This window comes from Passer domesticus, chromosome 2 (genome assembly GCF_036417665.1).
Source record: "Passer domesticus isolate bPasDom1 chromosome 2, bPasDom1.hap1, whole genome shotgun sequence".
In the NCBI taxonomy this organism is placed as follows: Eukaryota; Metazoa; Chordata; class Aves; order Passeriformes; family Passeridae; genus Passer; species Passer domesticus.
This window is the reverse complement of record NC_087475.1, coordinates 11,489,214-11,507,642: the sequence shown is the minus strand read 5'-3', so window position 1 is coordinate 11,507,642 and position 18,429 is coordinate 11,489,214. Positions and strand designations below refer to the sequence as shown.

At 37.1% G+C, this 18,429-nt stretch overlaps 1 protein-coding gene across 19 annotated transcripts in view; it reads right to left on the bottom strand.

Moving 5' to 3' along the window:
• DMD (dystrophin) overlaps positions 1-18,429 on the bottom strand; it is a 1,145,450-nt gene that overhangs the window by 156,887 nt on the left and 970,134 nt on the right. For all 19 annotated transcript variants that reach the window (XM_064407380.1, XM_064407383.1, XM_064407377.1 and 16 more), the window contains one exon: positions 3,167-3,313. In XM_064407380.1, coding sequence (XP_064263450.1) covers positions 3,167-3,313 — 147 coding nt within the window. The remainder of the gene's footprint in view (positions 1-3,166; positions 3,314-18,429) is intronic.

Sequence of the window (18,429 nt, the reverse complement as noted above, 5' to 3'; positions counted from 1 at the left end):
AGACTTTGATGTATAGTGACAATTTTACACTGATTTCAGGGAGATGGGATTTCCTTTTTGGCTTTTATATTCTTGATATTAGTGCCTCTGGAAATACAGATGGTAAGATTCATTCATATTTCTCACCACAGATTGAAAGAATCAGCTAATATTTGTGAAGCACACAGAAGAAGCTGGTTTTTGAAATAATTCATTGCAGCAATACTTATTACACTAGTGTGCATTATGCAGCTCAGTAAAGAGCCTGTCCTCAGCAGAATACAAATAAAATGATGATATGACTTTAGATAACTGCCTGCAGGGGTACTAAAAGCCTGCTGGCTCTTCACAGCTCCTGTAAGCAGAGAGTGCTCTTCAAGGGAACAGAATAATAGCTGTGGCTGGGCCTTCTAACAAATGGCAGTATGATTTTTGCATCACAACAATCTTCAAATCCCCACATCCTGCAGAATCTTTGCTACTGGTGCAAGATGAGGTGAGGAGTTAGGAATCATACTGAAATTAGGGCTTAGGCTTCTTGGTAATCATTATATATATGGATGTAAATCATAGAATTATAGAAAAGTTTAGATTGGAAAACACTTTGGGCTGATTTAGGTTTTTGATGTGCTCAAAGACAACCACTCACAAACCACTAACCTTGAAAAGTGAAAGCACTAGAGTATAAATACCATAGCAAAATATCTTCATAGATAAATTTTTGGATGAGACACAGTTCTTACTGTATTTTTCAGCTTATTAAAGGTATTATTCTAAATGAAAGCAAACAACGTTTGATTTAAACAAAAAAACAAATCTTAAAATCTTACTTGATAACTGAAGGCTATGTTCTCTGTGGGATACTTGTAAATTCTTTTACATGTCAGGAGTTTTGCCCTTTGACCAACCAGACCTCAGACTTAGTGAAATGGATGTAACTCCCACCAATTTTAGGGGATTCCTGGCTTCCTAAATGTTAACTAAAGGAGGAAAGAGTTTGCAAGACATGTTCTACCCCAGGATGAGTTCATTACATACACTGAAGAACACATGAGAGCTCCTTGTGAAATTCATATCAGGTAGCTCCTTGGAAAGATTTCATCTCCTTTGATGTTTAAGAAAAAAATAAACAGCATATTTTCCTCAAAACTCTTCTTTTAAAGTCAGGAAGATCCTCAAAGTCCACAGGAGATGACAGTTTTTAGTGACTGAGCTGAGTGCATCAGCTTTCATTAATGAAATGCACTCCACACAACACTTCAAAATCAGGACTGGTTAAGTCTGTAAATGGTTGAGTGCTTTCTATACATTTTTGTAACAGTAATATTCCGGAGTATTCACTAAAATTGAATACAAACTAGGTAAATTAATGGCAAACATTCCTTACTGCAAAAACACAAATGAAGTTCTGGGAAGATTCTGGAGGAATATTTGATTCTATTCACTAACAGCACTAGTCTCACTGTAGAACCACTGTGCAATACTGCAAATGACTGACTACAGTTGGTCTTATTTTTATGACTATAAAATTAATATAATATTAAATATTTTTTAGATTTGGCTTAAGATGATTAATTTCCTCCTCTAATCTTATGTAAGTTCCCAGTGTTAATAAAGAAACAAATGAGACATGATTACCTTCTCTACAAAATGTTTCAGATGTGATTTTATGCACTTTTCCTACACATAACCAAGGATGGGTATATTTCTGGCAAGCAATAGCACAGAACTCTCTGTTTTATGATTTTCCTGCAGTGATATTTAATAAGAAATGGGGTACATGGATAAGAAATATTTTTCCCATTAGGAATATGGCATGGGGAAAGAGAGAGATCTAACCTTTGAAGAGGGAGAAGAAGAGAAGAAAGCTAAGAAAATAAAAAAGGGGAGTACAGGGAAAAAAACCCCAAAAAAACAAAGAGAAATAAGGGAAGGAAGATGGGGAAAGACAGAGCAGAACAGGAACACAGAAAGAATTGCTTTTTGAAAATAAGAATTAAGAGAAGCCTGAGAGAAAACACAACCAGTGTAAAAGAAAGACACATGAAAATAAACTGAAATATATAGAAAAAATGATGAAAAGACTAAAGTCGATAATTTAGGTGACATTAGCATAACAAAGCAATTAATAAATAAATTTTAAAAACCCACAAAACCACCAGAATGAAAAAGAAACATACTGGACAACTGTAAGACCAGAAACAAACAACATGAACATACCTTAGAAGGAGCATGGTTTTGCATGAAACAAGAACAATTTTCATTTATGCTTTTCCTATTACGTGGCCAAAATTTCAGTTTTCTATAAAGGGTATAACATCTAATTGGAGTGCTGATAATACATAAAAAAGTCTAGCCCTAAGATGGAAAAAATCTAATATTCTGAAAAGTGCCATTAGGTGTGAGTGTCCCACAGGTCTAGCATGTAGAACAGTTGGTCCAAATAATTGTGTATTCATTCCAATTGGTCTATTCTATTCCAGTCTATGCTATTTTATTGTCTGTTTAAAAAAATGAGCTCTGCCTCTCAATACATTTCAAAGTCTGCTCTCTTTTAAGGAGAAAAATTATATGAGAGGAACAGATGTGTCTTCCTTTTTCCAAGGGCCAGAATTTGGCCTTTAGTATATCATAACCTTTCAAAGTTACTTATGTCTTTTCCCCTCAGGATGTGTTTAAAAATTTACTGGAGTGCTTTCACCTTACTCTTTGCATCTTCCAGATGACATTTAAGTAAATATGAAAAAAGACAGTAAACCATAATATTTCAATTAACTATCTGTTTTATCAGCAATAACATCTCACCCTGACATACTGTCTCCAAGTATCTTCAGAGAAGACGAAAAATTTATTTTCCAAATATCTGGGTTTGATAAATCAAAGCAATAATTTACAGTAAAAATTGAATTGTTCACAATGTTTCCTGAGCTTCGTGGAAGAGAATATATTATCTTTGAAATGTGTGCAAAACATGTGGCTTGCCCTTTATATTTTTAAACTATCAACAAGATCAGCTTGAGCCTCTCTCTAATGCATTTATGAATGGTAACAATAAAACATTTTCTTGGACTTTCTCATCTTTCATTCCTTAGTACGCCTTTGATGCTATCTCACAGGGAACAAAGCACAGAGAAATAGAAATATTTACTTAAATGCAGCATAAAGAAAAAAGTCATGTGAAATATACCTGCAGCACCTTCCACCTTGTGTTCAGGTCTTCCACACAGCTGAGATTGTACTGGGAGAGTTGAATGTCGGGGGGAGTGAAGCGGTGAGCGAGCTCATTGACGTGATGCACCTTCTCCTTCAGGGGAACAAGTTCTGCTCGATAAACCTGTGTGAATCAAATATAAAGACAAATGAATATGAGCACTAACTTCAAAAACTATGGGCTCTGCTACCAGCTGATTAGTAATATAAACATATTACATGCCAAGCTGAAAGGAAAGAGCATACAGCCATGATTTGGTTACCTGTCTGTTTATTTAACTTCATATGGACTTTTGGTCTCAAGTGTAGGACCTGGCATTTCAGAAGGTGCTGTGAATTTGGAACCTTCACAGCCTCCTCTGCCCAGTTTAGCCAAATTTCTAACCAGCACACCCACTGGGAGGTGCACTGTCTCCTGCTTCATCTATATTTGTGTTTAACATATTTAGTCAGGATGGGTGGGAGTGATGAGCAGTTTAACCCAGGCAAACAGAGGAAGACAGCTGTTCCCAAATATGACAAATGGAAAAATTATGAAACTTTTACAGACCCAAGGCCATGGTTTACCATGGGTATTGTGTGTGTTACAAATAAAAAGGTTAATAATGGGAAGTCCATTAAAAAAAAAAGAGACAAAAAAGATTTTAAAAATTGCTATGCATCTCAAACTGGCTTACATAGCTCATATTTAAAAGAAAAACAAAATAATGTTTCTTTTAAGATAACCTTTAAAACCATGCATTAAAGCAGTATAGCTACTAATTTCAGTAATGTATGTGAAAACCAGAATCTGCCAGTTACAAACTTCTTTTTAAAATCAATAAACTGATGAGGATGTCTCCATGATGTATCTGGGTACATTCAGATAAATTCAGGGCACCATGACTTTATCAAAGAGAGGAATCTCTATGTAGATCTTCCACTGCTCCATATCTATATTTTCTAAGGAGACATTTATGAATTTTTAATGTGATGAAATATGTCAAAATGTAACAATGAGTCTTTTCTAAGGGACAAATTCTGTCATTCTCAGGATCATGTTTTATTGCCATATGATGTCTGCACACAAAGGCAGAATAATTTACTTGCTATATTAGTCTGCTCTATATCTCCTCTCAGCATTTTTAATACAAGCCACATGTGGTCTTCATCTCATTTTAGTTCATCAAATAACCTGAAATTATTGCCTAGTAATCTTTTCATCAACACATGATACAAAATAAGGTAAAAAAAAGCCCATCCAATATCTCAGTGAACCTTAAGAGTAAATAATATGGAGACATTCATAGACATTAGAATGCCATAAAGAGCACTAAAGGTAAACATCATTGAAAAATTGTTCCTCAAACATCTTTTAAAACCAGACTTGACTTCCATCAATTATGTTAAATTACCCTGCAACATAAGGAGTTAGACTGACTTAAGTGGTACTCATACAGTGAATGACTCTAATGATCAATCTTTAAAATACACCATCAGATGGGATGTGTATTTTGCAAAGGAAGTGCAGGGAAATAAGCAAATGCCACGATATGAGAGAAGATGCATACATCAAGTTCATGACATAACAGTTGACTTCCCCATTTCACCAGTTTTATACCACTGGACTAGAACTGACATTACTGGTGAGAACAGATTTATGGTTTAGTGCTGAGCAAGGTCTGAAATACAAAGAAAAGGAAGACAGCTCACGTTTGGTTTTACCCTAGAGAGTTATATATGTGCTTACCCTGAACTTTTTAGTTAGCAAGTGAGTTCAGAGAACAAACAACATGCTGTAAAAGCAGACATTTGTTGTTGTAAAGTAAAGGCCTCAAAGGCTGAAGAAATATATACACCTCTATCTGAGCACTTCACTTACAAATGGTTGTTTTACTGCCTTTTTTTTTTCTGTGATCTGCTACCATGGCCCAAGGTGCCTGATCATGACTCAGTGTCTTACATTTGGAATGATCAACTCAGTTCCTCCCGTGTTGCTTTGTTTCCCAGATGAGAGAACACCCCTAATTTACTGTCACTAATGACCATTCTGCATAAAATATAGATATACATGTACATATATTTCGATAACTTAGAAAATATATAAGGAAGGTAGCATATAATAAAAATTAAATACGCACTATATATAAAATAAAAACCACTGACAGAATAAATGCCAATCAATAGATGCAAAGATCAGTTCCTACACTACAATGCACTTTAATGCAGTTCCTGTATTAAATCGAGTTAATTTTCTATTATTTTTATTGGATTAGGGTCGGCTTTCTGATTAAAAAACATCACTATTTAAGCAAAGCACACAGGCCTTATCAGGCACTTGTTTTTAAGCATATATTAAAGTATCTGACTGATTTCAGACAAATTATTTGCATCTACATTTTGGACTTGAAAGTACTGGTCTCACTTAAACACAGACATTAATTATTAGGTAAATCACACAGCCAGTATACCTAAATTAAAATGAAATAGAAAATCTTTCATAATTACTCAGCAGGTTTTTTGAATTTTAAGTTATGTTACAGACCAAAAAGGCTACAGCACAGAAGCAACCCACAACAAAAGAAATGAAATAGATATGGAAGTAAAGAAGAAAACTCATCTTCTGCCTTCTCTTCAATCGATGTCCTAATTAATTTTTTTGTGCTGCAAGGATAATGATTTTTGCAATGTGATAATAATATTCCAATGCACAAAATACCACAGCTTTTGCCTTTAAATTCAATATTCTGTATTCTATTATGCTATGCCTGTTTATTAGCTGGCCAAATCCAAACATGACAAACCACAAGAACAAAAAAAGTAATGCTAGTCAATGAACAGCTATCTAATTAATGACAATAAGCTTACAATTAGAAAACTGTAGACAGAAAAGAAAAAAATAACCACAGAAAGATTTGGAATATGGCTGCGTAGTATTAAAAAATCAGCAACTGTAAGCCTTCTTTAAGCAATAGTTTATCACAGACATCCACTCCATCAGTCAGCCTACATGATTCTAGAGCTAAGAATAAGAATTTTTACTGGAAATGTGTTACAGAAATATTTATATTTCTAATAATAATTTTGTATAATACAAGACTTGTTGATTTTTTTCTGTTTTTTTTTTTCCTTCTGGATAAAGAGCACTAAACATATGACATGTTTATATCGAAAAAAATTAAAGTACTATATTGCTGGTAATTTAAAAACCAAAATACATGGTGAGTAGTAGTGCATTACTATCACAACGAAATGTACCCATTAAATTGCTCAGAGTGCAAATTGAGTTCACAGTATGAACAGCGATAGGACAACGAGCCCCAAATTATCTTCATTATAACTGTCCTTATGCAAGACAGAATTTCAATGGTTTGTGATACTGTAGGTGGTAGATTGGATTTTAAATGATCCGTACAGTCTTGTTGGAAAATATTTCAAAATGCCTTGGAAAATGAGCAAGGACTCTAGAAGACACATACCACAGGCAGCCTAACCAGACAAATACTGAAATTCTAGAGAGCACACAGTGGCCATAATAAGTCAGATGAAAAGCTCATCTTGCCCAGCCCCTTGTCTGATATTAGCCAATACAATTCCTTAAGGAAGAAAGTAAGGGAAAGCATCAGCTTCCCTGTCTCTTGCACTCTTCCAGCTCAGCAACTTGAGTCTCAGAGATTATGGACCCAGAAGCTATATTTTTATATCAAACAGATCTTGATGGAATCTTTTCAAAAGAATTTCATATTTGGTTTTTGGACTAAAACATAGGTTTTTACAATCCAAAATATCCTATGGTAAGTTTATTATTTAGCTTAGAGCTTTGGGGGATTTTAAACCTATTTTTGGAGACGCACTTGGGACCTAAATCTTAGCTCATAAGAGACAGAGATCAACCATTCCTAGTGGACTTTGTGCTGTGTCAGAATGTAGAAGACCTACATCATGTTTTTTCCTTCCTTTTGCTTAAGATGCAAAGATGGAAATATATTTGATTAAATGTGGGTATCTGTAAGGCATGTACATCTGAGTGTGTTGCCTTCGTATTTACATTATTCCTTTATATTCCACAGTAAATCAAAGCCAGGAGTTGAACATAATGTAATGTTTTACTATAGGATGACAAGAATTACATTCTGAATTGCAACAGAAATGAGCAGATTTTAATTGACTATATAGGGGGTCTAGGCAAGTAACTCACATACAGACAGTTATCTGAAAAAAAGACAAAAAATTAGGATATATGCAAGATATGGGATATAAAATAAGACAAACTCCAAGACCACTCATTCTGTCCCTGGATACCTTTTACCTAGTCTGTTATATATTCTGTTGTAATTGTTTTTACATCGGGGATCCCTAACACTTCCTACTATATACATGTTATAGATACAACAGGGACTTACAGTGTACAGGCACCATGATATTTTCTGCTTTTTCAGTAATTTTCAGTAATTCCTCACATTTCATTTGGCTTTCTGAACAGTCCTGAGTGTTAATGCAATGTTTTCCGAGATTTCTGTTATGATTCCAAGACCTCTTTCATGGTGTTAAAGGAAAGTTTTAAATGCCTAAAGAGATCATTACTGCACACAGAAAGTTGGGATAACTCTTTCTACATTTTGCCTGAGATTTATTAGCATTTGATTTTGTCTTCCATCACCTTGCTGGCAGTCAATACTGTGAAGGCTTTCCATAGCTGCTTGCAGTCTGTCATCACCTTAAATACTTTGAATAGGTTTGCATCATCAAGATGTGCCTCTGTATCAATAATTTTATTTTCCAGTTCATTTATGTACATGCTGGACTGAATAGACCTTCTGGAGCACATCATCTTTATCTTTGGGAAAACTGATCTGTGCTTTTAGTTTTCCATTTTTTACAGGAACTTACCAGATAATTGGCTATTTATCCACTAGAAGACCTTTTCTGTTTTCTCACTGGAAATTAGTTTCTTTGCTGGATGAAATATCTTTGCTTAAGACCTCTGGGTAATGGCAATGGCCTATATCCCCTTAAAGATTATGCCCATGTTTCCTTAAAGGCCCAGTTTGAGATGTAAGGCACACCTACCTTTACAAAACTGTTCTCTCTTCTACAGAATGTTGTAGGCCCACAGGCCTGACTACATTCACTATTTGAAAATTATCACCATGTGTGTCCCTCATCACTCCTCATTAAAACCCCCTGATTTTAAATCAGAAAATGCTGTTAATAGATACAGCCATTTCACACTTCCATTAGAACACTTGACCAAACAGCCATCTGGTTCTGGTGATTTAATGATCTTAATCAGAACAATTTGTTCTTTGTATTTTTGCTTCAAATAGGTTTCTTTATTATTTTCTTTAGCCACCCCATCTTTCCAGGTGGTTCTGAATCCATTTGGATGGTGTGGATTGGTTCTCAGGATGCTGTGCCTCTGTGCTGCCTTCACACACTTTGTCCTTTTGGTTCCTTTTCGGCAGGCTTCCTCATTTGTGTGCAGCTTTCCTTCTGAAAACTGAACACTGCTGTAGTGGATTTTTTGGGTTATTTTTGTCCCTGCAGAGTTGCTGACCTTTAGTTCATAATGATCCCTATTATGATAGCAATGTTTTGAACTTGCAGTGCTCAGCACCAAGCCAAATCTTTTCTCTACTGGTTATTCTCTTGGATTTTCTTATGTATTTTCTATTTGGTGCTGGAACTTCAATTACAAAAAGGATTTTTTCGTGTGTGTAATTACAGATCTAAGATATTTTGGCATAAGCCTCCCAAAATTATTTGCAAGTAATTTTCTGCATATTTTTCATTAAATTTGTTTGTGCTTTGGGTATCCTATTCCAAAGTAGTAAAAACCACCAGGTAGCCCTCACCTCTTTGCAGAGAATACCAGCTTCATTTATGAAAATTTGATGCTTAGAGTTTTTTTCAGATGTTTTTTCTTCCACGTTCCACATGCCATGTGGCTGGTTTTAGCCTATCCTTTATTTAAGGAACCCTAACACAGACTGATTTTGCTTTGGAAGGCTGCCCAATGTTCAGAAGAGAGAGAGAAAAAATCTAGGTCTTTTTATTTAAAGATTCACCAAAGGGGGAGGTTTTTTTTTTCAATGCCATGAAAAGGTTTGCTTTTTCTTTTAGGATTCATAAATTGGTTCCATAAAAACTAAAAGAAAATTCACTAATGATTCAAGTAGAGGAGTAAAACAAAGAAAACAAGCTTATTTCAATATCAGTATTATGTATTTTATACTAATTGTACATATATATATGTATATAATATATTTATATATACTTGTAAATAAACATACATAAATAAAATATATAGTCTACATTTATAATATATATAATCAATATTAAATGTTTTTCTAGGTTCATGGAGCTTTTGTTGCTGAATTTGTCATAAAGTTCAGAAAGGAACACTGACTCTACAATGCACATTTTCTACTTCTTAACCCCTTCTCCCTCAGCCACATGCTCAACTGGTGGCTGACAAACCAAACACAGAGTTCAGGAGTCCAATCAAAATTCAATCAAGTGTCCGTAACTTCCAGCTCACTGATGTTAATGGAATAGGGTGACTAAAGCCCATGAAGACAATTGGAAAAACATCCTGAAAAAGGAAGTATATTCCCAAAACATCAAGTATTCCTTGTGCACAGAGAAAGACTAAAATGAGGACTGTTTTTTTCTTTATTGTCTGCTATTGAAAAATGCCAACAGATCATTCAAAATGCTTTTTTACATTTACTGTCCTTATTCCAACTGATCCAATCACCTACCATGTGCCTTGTCAGAACAAGTAGCATTTATGCAGCTTTATTGAGTATGAAATCATTGCTGCTTAGTATTCGCCACACTGACAGAGGAAAACAACAGCGTACACATACAAAGTCATATATCCTTATGCACACCTCAGTAGTACTGAGATTGGGTTTAGCTATATTTGTCCTAAAAAATATTTAATAAACAGACAATATATAATAATTATTTATTTGCAATTGGTATGCAATTGTTCAATAAGAAACTAAAACCAAGCTATTAAGATTTATAATTATGATTTAAAATAGTCAGTATTCCTATTGGCTCCTACTTACCTGCAACATTTCTGGTGTGAAAAATAGCTGGGAGTGGACCCATTTTGAGTGTTATTCTGTTCTGTTGTTCCTTAACAACACTTGGACTTGTAAAGAGGTTTAAAAAAATCTATGTGAGACCACGTATGGACAATTACTCCAGCATTATGGTGTGATATTTTTTCCCAGCTATATTGTCCTGAGTCACCCTGAACACACTGGTAAAAATCACGACTCATTAGTATTTCCCATACTCATGGGCAGAGGGACCATGAATCTCACGGTGCATATACTGCAATACCCTTCTCTTGTTGCAAACAGGAGTTAAAAGAGACTTTAAAGTTCATTTCACCAATGCATCAAATGATTTAAATGTTCAGTGCCAGCTTCTGGAAATGAGTCTCTATCTATTTGGTTATGGATGGAACTGGCATGATGCCTGTATAAGATGTTAAAGGCAATTTGGCATCATCTCTAGATTTTTATTTCTCAAATTTTATGGACTGGCAATTATAGCAACACCAGCCTTTGATTTGAACACTATGTTTATGCTTAGAGCACAACATTGGAAATTAAAATTGATCCCGAAGTTAGTTTCCCCTAGGTACAGTAAATGCAAGACCTCAGTAGATAGTATCCTCTTTCACTAATGTTCATTTTTACAAGCCTAAACATGAGGAGTTTAAAACATTTTTCTTAGCTTTTTATAAGGAAAGGAAAAAAAAATCAAATAATTTGAAAATCTTCTCTAGTTTTTCAGCAATGGTATTTACTATTTAGGCAGTTCATATCTTGTCTTTATACAGGAATAAACATTATGAATTAAATGTTTTGCACTTCTTAATAAACTTTTTAAGACCCTGCAAGCTTGGACATGTACCAAAACTGAAGGCAAGAACATGAATTTCTTACTGTTATTAGTGTTTAAATGCATGGTTTCTAAATAATTTTGTATGTCTACTGAAAATCATTGCAAAGGCATGCACTAAAAAATGTTTTTTTCTCACAAAACTCTAAGCTGTCATCACAGACTGGCTGAAGCTGGGAGGCAACTCTTGAGATCGTCTAGCTTAGTCTCCAGAGCAGGGCCAGTTTCTCAGGTCCGTGTCCAGTCAGGTTTTAAATATCTCCAGTGATCAAGACTCTACCATTTCTCTGGGCAACCTGTGCCAGTGTTTGAACAGCCACAGGTGTCTCTTCTCATAGGTGGAACTTGATGGGTTTTAATTTGTCTCTTGTCAGTGGACAGTACTAAGAACAGTCCAGCTTTCTCTTCATTCCCTCTCATCAAAAATTTATACACACTGATAAAATACTGAGCTGCCTTGAGTCTCAAGGCTGAGCTGTTCCAGTTTTCTCAGCCTCTCCTGACAGGAAAGTGCTTCAGTCCTGTCACCTTATTTGTGGTCCTGCACTGGACCTGTTCCAGTGAAATCCATACCTTTCTCATACCCCAGAACCCAAAACTGGACCCAGTCCTCCAGCTGGACCAAGGCTGAGCAGAGAGGAAGCTGATGGCAATGTTCTCCATAATGCACCCCAGCGTGCTGTCAGCCTTCTTTGCCATGAGGGTCTGTGTAAGAGACTTAAAGATCACCATTTGGTCAAATGCTCTTAAGATCACTGAAGGACTTTGCCACTGTAGCAAACCATGCAAAGAAGCAACTGCTCATCTGTGACCACCAAAGCTCTTCCTGTCCCAAGTATGCCTTCTGGATTCCTCAAATTCGGACTGTGAGTTAACCCACCTGACAGAAACTTGAGATACAATAAAGGTGGTACTAATGTCCAGTCATTTCAGGTCTAAGGAAAGGTAAATGAAGCTGGGAGAAGGATGTTTCGCTGCAAGGAGTCTGTGGGAAGGCCAGCTCAGCAACTGTGCTGGTAGCTGGCTGTGGCTGGGTCTGGTGGGGGCAGAACCACAGCCTGCTGACTCAAGACAGGAGGCCACTGACTCAAACGAAGAGAAAGAACAAACATGGGACTAATTAGCATTGGAAGTGAGGGAATCATTTAACCAACTAAATGGGAGAACTGTGTAGCCAGTTCTCCTTTTTTCTGAAGTTTATAAATGGTGAAAAGTTTTGAGCAACCTTGGAACCCCCACCACTGAGAAGCCCAGGATGAAAAAGATCAGTAGGATACCACTGGATCCATGGGTGGTGACTATCATTCCATCTGATCTCTTTCTCACTGTCTTTCTCCCCTCCCTCTTCCCCCCTCAATCCTTTTCTATTTCTTTCTATCTCTCTACCTCACATTTTTACTGTTAAATAAAATCCATACTATCGACTTTGGCATATGGTCGTGTTTTCACCTTAGTTTAGGTAGATGCTTCTCCCTAGTAATTGTAATAACTGGATTTTAAGAGTGTATTCCTGTCAGCTGTTTGTCTACCAGTATCCAAGGCTCTTCTCTTTAGAGTCACTTTCTGGCCAATTGGTTTTGAGTGTGTATTGTTACCTGGGGTTCTTCCTCCCAGGACACAGCACTTGGCATTTCTCCTTGTTGAACTTCACGAGATCCCCTCAGTGTAATTCTCCATGCTGTCAGGGTCTGTATGAATGACAGCACATCCATCTGGTGTAATGGCTGCTCTTCCCACTTTTGTATCAAGTGGGCAATTACTGAAGGTGAGCTCTGTCCCAGGGACCATTTCATTAATACAAATATTAAATGATATTGACTCAGGATCAACCACTGTGGTACCTCACATATGACTTGCCTCCAATGCAACTTTCTAGTCCTTCATATACCTGGAGATGGTTTAAAAGATTAGCTGTTCCATCACATTCCCAGAGATTTGGGTGAGACTCAATAACCTTTAAGTCCCTCCTGTCCTGCTTGAAGGTGAGAGTGATACTTGTTCTCTACGAGGATGCAAGAATTTTTCCCAGTTGCTGTGACTCTTGAAGACAACTGATAATGGCCTCTCAACAGCACCTGCTAACCCATTCTGCACCTGTGACTACATCCCATTAGGACTCAGGTGTGACCAGAATTATGAGCATGATCCATGCCTTACATGTTCCATCATGAGTATTTCTCACACTTAGTGTGAAGCAGATTTCAAGAAAAGGCCAACTGAGCCTACAGAGAAAGTCTGTTTCCCTGCTCTGTGAGCAGCACTTACAGAAGGCTGTGGCCTCATGCCAGCCTGACATTTTCGTGAAGAATTCCCTCAAATAGACGAGTCTCCCACTAGCACTAGCTTATGTTAAATCTCAATTCTCACAACCAGTGAAAGAGACAGAAAAGAACATCTGGCACTGTGAAGAAAATATGAGATGACTTAGGGAGAAAAGTTCTCCTGTGTCAGTTGAATTTCTGCTGTGGGACGGTTTTACACAAGCAGCAGCTGCAGCTAAATCAAAGCAGGATCCCTGTGCACAGTAAGGTGAGTGGTTGCCCTACACCTGCTACAGCAGGTTCCCAGCACTGAGGATTCTCCCCCTCCGCTCACTTGGTGTCCAAGTGGAGAACTATTCATGGGCCAGAGAACTTCTCATTTTATATTTAAAACCATACAATGTTGAACTGTCCCAGGACAGTTTAACAGTCTCCATCTTTTTAGTTCAAAATGATTTAGTTTCTTCTTTGAGGGGTTTAGTGTAGTCTGATTCAAATTTCATTGAAACCTGGGTTTGTCAGCCTCCAGCTCAATATGCTACACTTAGCTTGCTTTTAAATTCACCCTGTATTTTTATTGGATTGTAGTGCTCCTGGGGACAGGCGGTGTTGAGACAAAATGGATTTCAGCTGATTTAATTTTCCATCCTATATATTTTTATAAACTCAGAAATGACCAAGCAAGAGAGCACTACAGTAGAATATAAATCCTCTTCTGGGATAAAAATAGTTCAAACAAAAAACATCAGGGGAGGAAGAAAATCAAATTCCCTCTAGGTTCTCTCCCATTTTCAATTCTGTATTTCTAAATCAGTAAAACATTACATTTTTCAAAAGTTATTTCCTGCAGTTTGGAAGACTAGCTCAGTATTTCTTTAAAAATAAGGTTATTAAAATTTGAATAGATGAAATGAAAAATGAACTAATTCCAGGTATTAATTTTCTTCTTTTCTGAATGCTCAAGAAAATAGCTATAATTTGTAGCAACATTATTTCTAGTTGAAAATACTTATTTATTAGGATGCCTAATTTAATGAACAGAAGCACACTAATAAACAGATGCACTTATCCTGAAACACAGATCACTAGGTTACTATAATTTTTGATCTATTTATTTATTTAAAATCAACAGCTGATATACAGTTTTATGATTCTTGAACAAATACAAGCTATGCTACGGCCTTGCCATTTATTCTGAAATTGTGTTCTCCTCCATGGAGGGGGAAAAAGCAAATAAGCAAAATGTAATTCTCTCTACAAGAACAACTCTAACCACGTCATGGCAGAGCCCATGACTACTGAAGTGTTATAAACAGCTCCACACCAATTTTTCCATATAATCAAACTCAATTACTCAGTTACTTTGCAACCAAGAAGAGATTAAGTACCTGGGAACTGTAAATAACTAGAAGGATTTAGAAGTGTGATCTGAAAGTCTAACAATCACTACACTGAGGTCACAAGAAACATAAAAGAAATTTTGCAAAGGAAAGTTTCTCTTTAGTATGGTTTCATAGTCAGCATTATTAAAGCTCAAAATGCTTGCAAAGTATATATGCTCAGCTTGTAGACTCAGTGAAATTGTTTTTAAATCATTAATAACACGGTATCTATTGCTATTAGTTAATTTGTAAACAATTTGTGTTAGATATACAAACAGAAAAGCTTGAATAATAAAACCTGTGTTCACCACCAAAAGCTCTTTCAGGTTATACGGACTCCTTGTCCTCAGAAAATAGTTGCTACAAAGCAAATCTCTGTTGTGCTGTAAGGCAGCATGGCATTTTAAAGGCAAATGCACTGTTTCACTGACTCTCCCAGTTTTGGCCAGGACAGAGCTGGTTTTCTCACCATAGCCATGAGAGAGAGCAGGGAAGGGCTGGGCAGAGGCTGGGCTGGGGTCGTGCACAGGATGGAGCTGCTGGGCTCATGGATGAGCCTGGGTTGTATTTCATATTCCATACCTTCCATGTCATTGCTGAGGGGTGGAAATAGGGATCCTCACCTCTGGAAGAAACCTGGGCTGTTGGTTGGGGTGGGGGAAAAAGGGCACCATGGAGAGTCTGGGGTCATTTTTGCCTTTTGTCTCGGTGGCCAGGCATGGACTTGGCCAGCGAATATCCTTTTTTGTATGTAAATCACACGGTCTTTTGTATATTTTTGCTATTAATGTTGTTGCTGTTCCTGTTAATTTTTCTTACTTCATTGCTACTTTTCAAATAAATTCTCCTTAATTCAGAATATCTGTTTTTGTCTCCCTCTTATGGAGAGGAGGGTGAGGGGGAAGGGTACGCTTTCAGTGGGATTTATTTTCCAACTGGGTTTTAAAACCAGCACACTGACAAAAAAAGGAAAGCAGTTTAAACCAGAAAGATTGCAACACCTGTATCATAACATAACAAAACACCTCAAGCTTCCAGATATCAGCAGGTGGATGCTGTAGCTCAGGAGGAAAAATATGGATACATACAAAAGTTTAGCTTAGAGATTACTAAAACACAGATTGCTTTCTGACACTTGACCAACATTAAACAATTCAGACAATAAGCTTCAGGAATTCCTCCTTTTTTTTCTAACAAAAATCTAATAGATATCTTAAAAGAAATCTTTGCTTTCTTCTCATATGTCTTTAAGTTTACCCAGTAGGTATTTCATAAAGTTGATAATTTGTAAGGGGGATAAAATTTTCATAGAGCTTAAGGCCAAAAGAAGTTATTGCAATCCAGTCAGTCTCGAATAACCAGAAGAATGCAAGTCAGATGGATCTGAAACTTTGTTGAAAGCTCTGTATTCCAACTCTTGAATTAAGACTGAAATTCCCATCTCCACCTTTTCATCACCACTGTGTGATACGTGTGGAGAGGGTGGGCATGGGTGAAACACCAGGTCAGCACAGAATCACATGATGGCTTGGGTCAGAAGGGACCTTTAAGATCATCTATTGCCAACCCTTCTGCCATGGACTGGGAACCTTCCACTAGACCAGGTTGCTCAGAGCTCCATCCAGCCTGGCCTTGAACACTTCCAGGGATGGGGCAAACTGTTCCAGTGTCTCACTACCTCCAAGTAAAGAGTTTCCTCATAATATCTAATCTAAACCTACTCTCTTTAAGTTTGAAGCCATTATCCCTTGGCCCATCACTGCATGCTCTTATAAGTAGTCTCTCTCCACCTTTCCATCTTTCCTGGAAGGCCACAATCAGGTTATCCTGAAGCCTTCTCTTTTCCAGGCTGCACAATCCCAAGTCTCTCAGCCTTTCTTCTGTGCCAAGGGTGGTGATTGGAGGGATGCTCTATCGCTTTTTTTCATCTTTTCAACCTCTGATTCACTCCCACAACTCTATGTCCTTCCTGTGCTGGGAGCCCAGAGCTGGGTGCAGCCCTGCAGGAGGGGTCTCACCAGAGCAGAGCAGAGCAGAGCAGAGCAGAGCAGAGCAGAGGGGCAGAATCCCCTCCCTCACCTGCTGCCTACAGGGTTTTTGCTGCAGCCCAGGATATGTTTGGCTTTCTGGACATGAGCTGGCCCATGGCCAGCTCATGTCCAGACTCACCCACCAACAACCCCAAATCCTCCTCAGCAGGGCTGCTCTTGATGTGTTCATCCCCCATATGATATTCCCATGGGCCTACTAGAGGTGTAAATTCCTAGATTAACATCTAATAAGAACATCTTTCAACAGTGCCAGAAAAGGAATTCAGTTGTAACAGCAGCTTTTAGCAACCACAAGTGACGGTGATTTACTTTTTAAGCTAATGTAGTAAGAAAGAATATTAAAATGAAATGCTGAAAAGGAGACACTTCAATAAAACTTAAAACATTAAACACATCTCCGGTTTGTAAAACAGTACCAGACACAGGCTGGGCAACTGTCATGAGCAGTGCCCACCTTTCCAGGCATTCAGGCTGAAATCCTGCTGGGTGGCTGCCCTGCCATGTCTTTAGGGGGAGAAGGCTGTGGCTCTGGAAAATGGGCAACAGTGGCTCCTGCTGTGACTGATGAAATTATCATTCTTAATCCAATGAGTAATTGAACCTAACTAAAATAAAACCATTTTCAGGTAAAATTTAAACAGAATAAGAATAATTTGAGTGGCATTGCTTAAGCTTTATTATGGCTTAATCTTTGCCCAAAAAATGAAATAAAACTCTATTCGGCCTTAAATTTATAAAGATGAAAATGAGAAATGTGTAACTCACTGGGTCCCTGATAAACATTCCAGGCAATCTAACATTCATTGCACTCCCTACATCAAGCAGTCCCTAGACAATTACTGGGTACCAGCACAGGAGCTTGATAAATTGATTTTACTTTGCTCATTGATTTTCCCATGTCATAGAAACAATATCATTACAGAATCTACACACTTGATTGTTCCCAAGAATGTATTTTGTCCATGTTTTAAGAAAAGTTTTCATTAGAAACACAGTACTGACAGATTTTTTTTTTCATAGGAAAAAATTGCCTCATCACAGAAACAAATAACATTAAAATTAATTTCTGGTACTCTTCCCTTTTTCCCTGTTCTCCTGTCTCAGTGAATGTCCGTGTGTCTGGTTATACAATAATTTCTGGTATATCCTTTTTCCTTGCATAGGAGTGTTTCAGTAGCAGACTATATATAGGGGATCAGAGTTATGTTATAAATACTCCTTAGATATAATTTTGCTCCCTTTAGCCACACAGCTCCCCGTGCCACACTCACTTAGGAAAGCCTGAATAAAATGGTCCCATAGTAAGAAATGTGTTCCTTGCATTGTACTTTTTTTCCCTCTTGGCTAAATATTTACATTTCCAGGTCATAAGAAAAATAGGCTTTTGAACAGAACGAAACCAGTTCAAGAGCATCTTTGATTTAATGTCATGTCTTGGAATGTTAATACTTCACCATCAGACTAATATCTATGCATGCTGCATTTATATGGCAAACTTGAAACAAAAAAGCAATGCTAAATGTCAGAGTCCCTGCTATAACCATGCCACTTAGCTACTTAAAAATTAATGTTTAATTCTCCCTCTAAAAGCTCAAGTCTCATTCTTCCCTCTGATAAACTGATAAAGAGAAATCTCTTAAA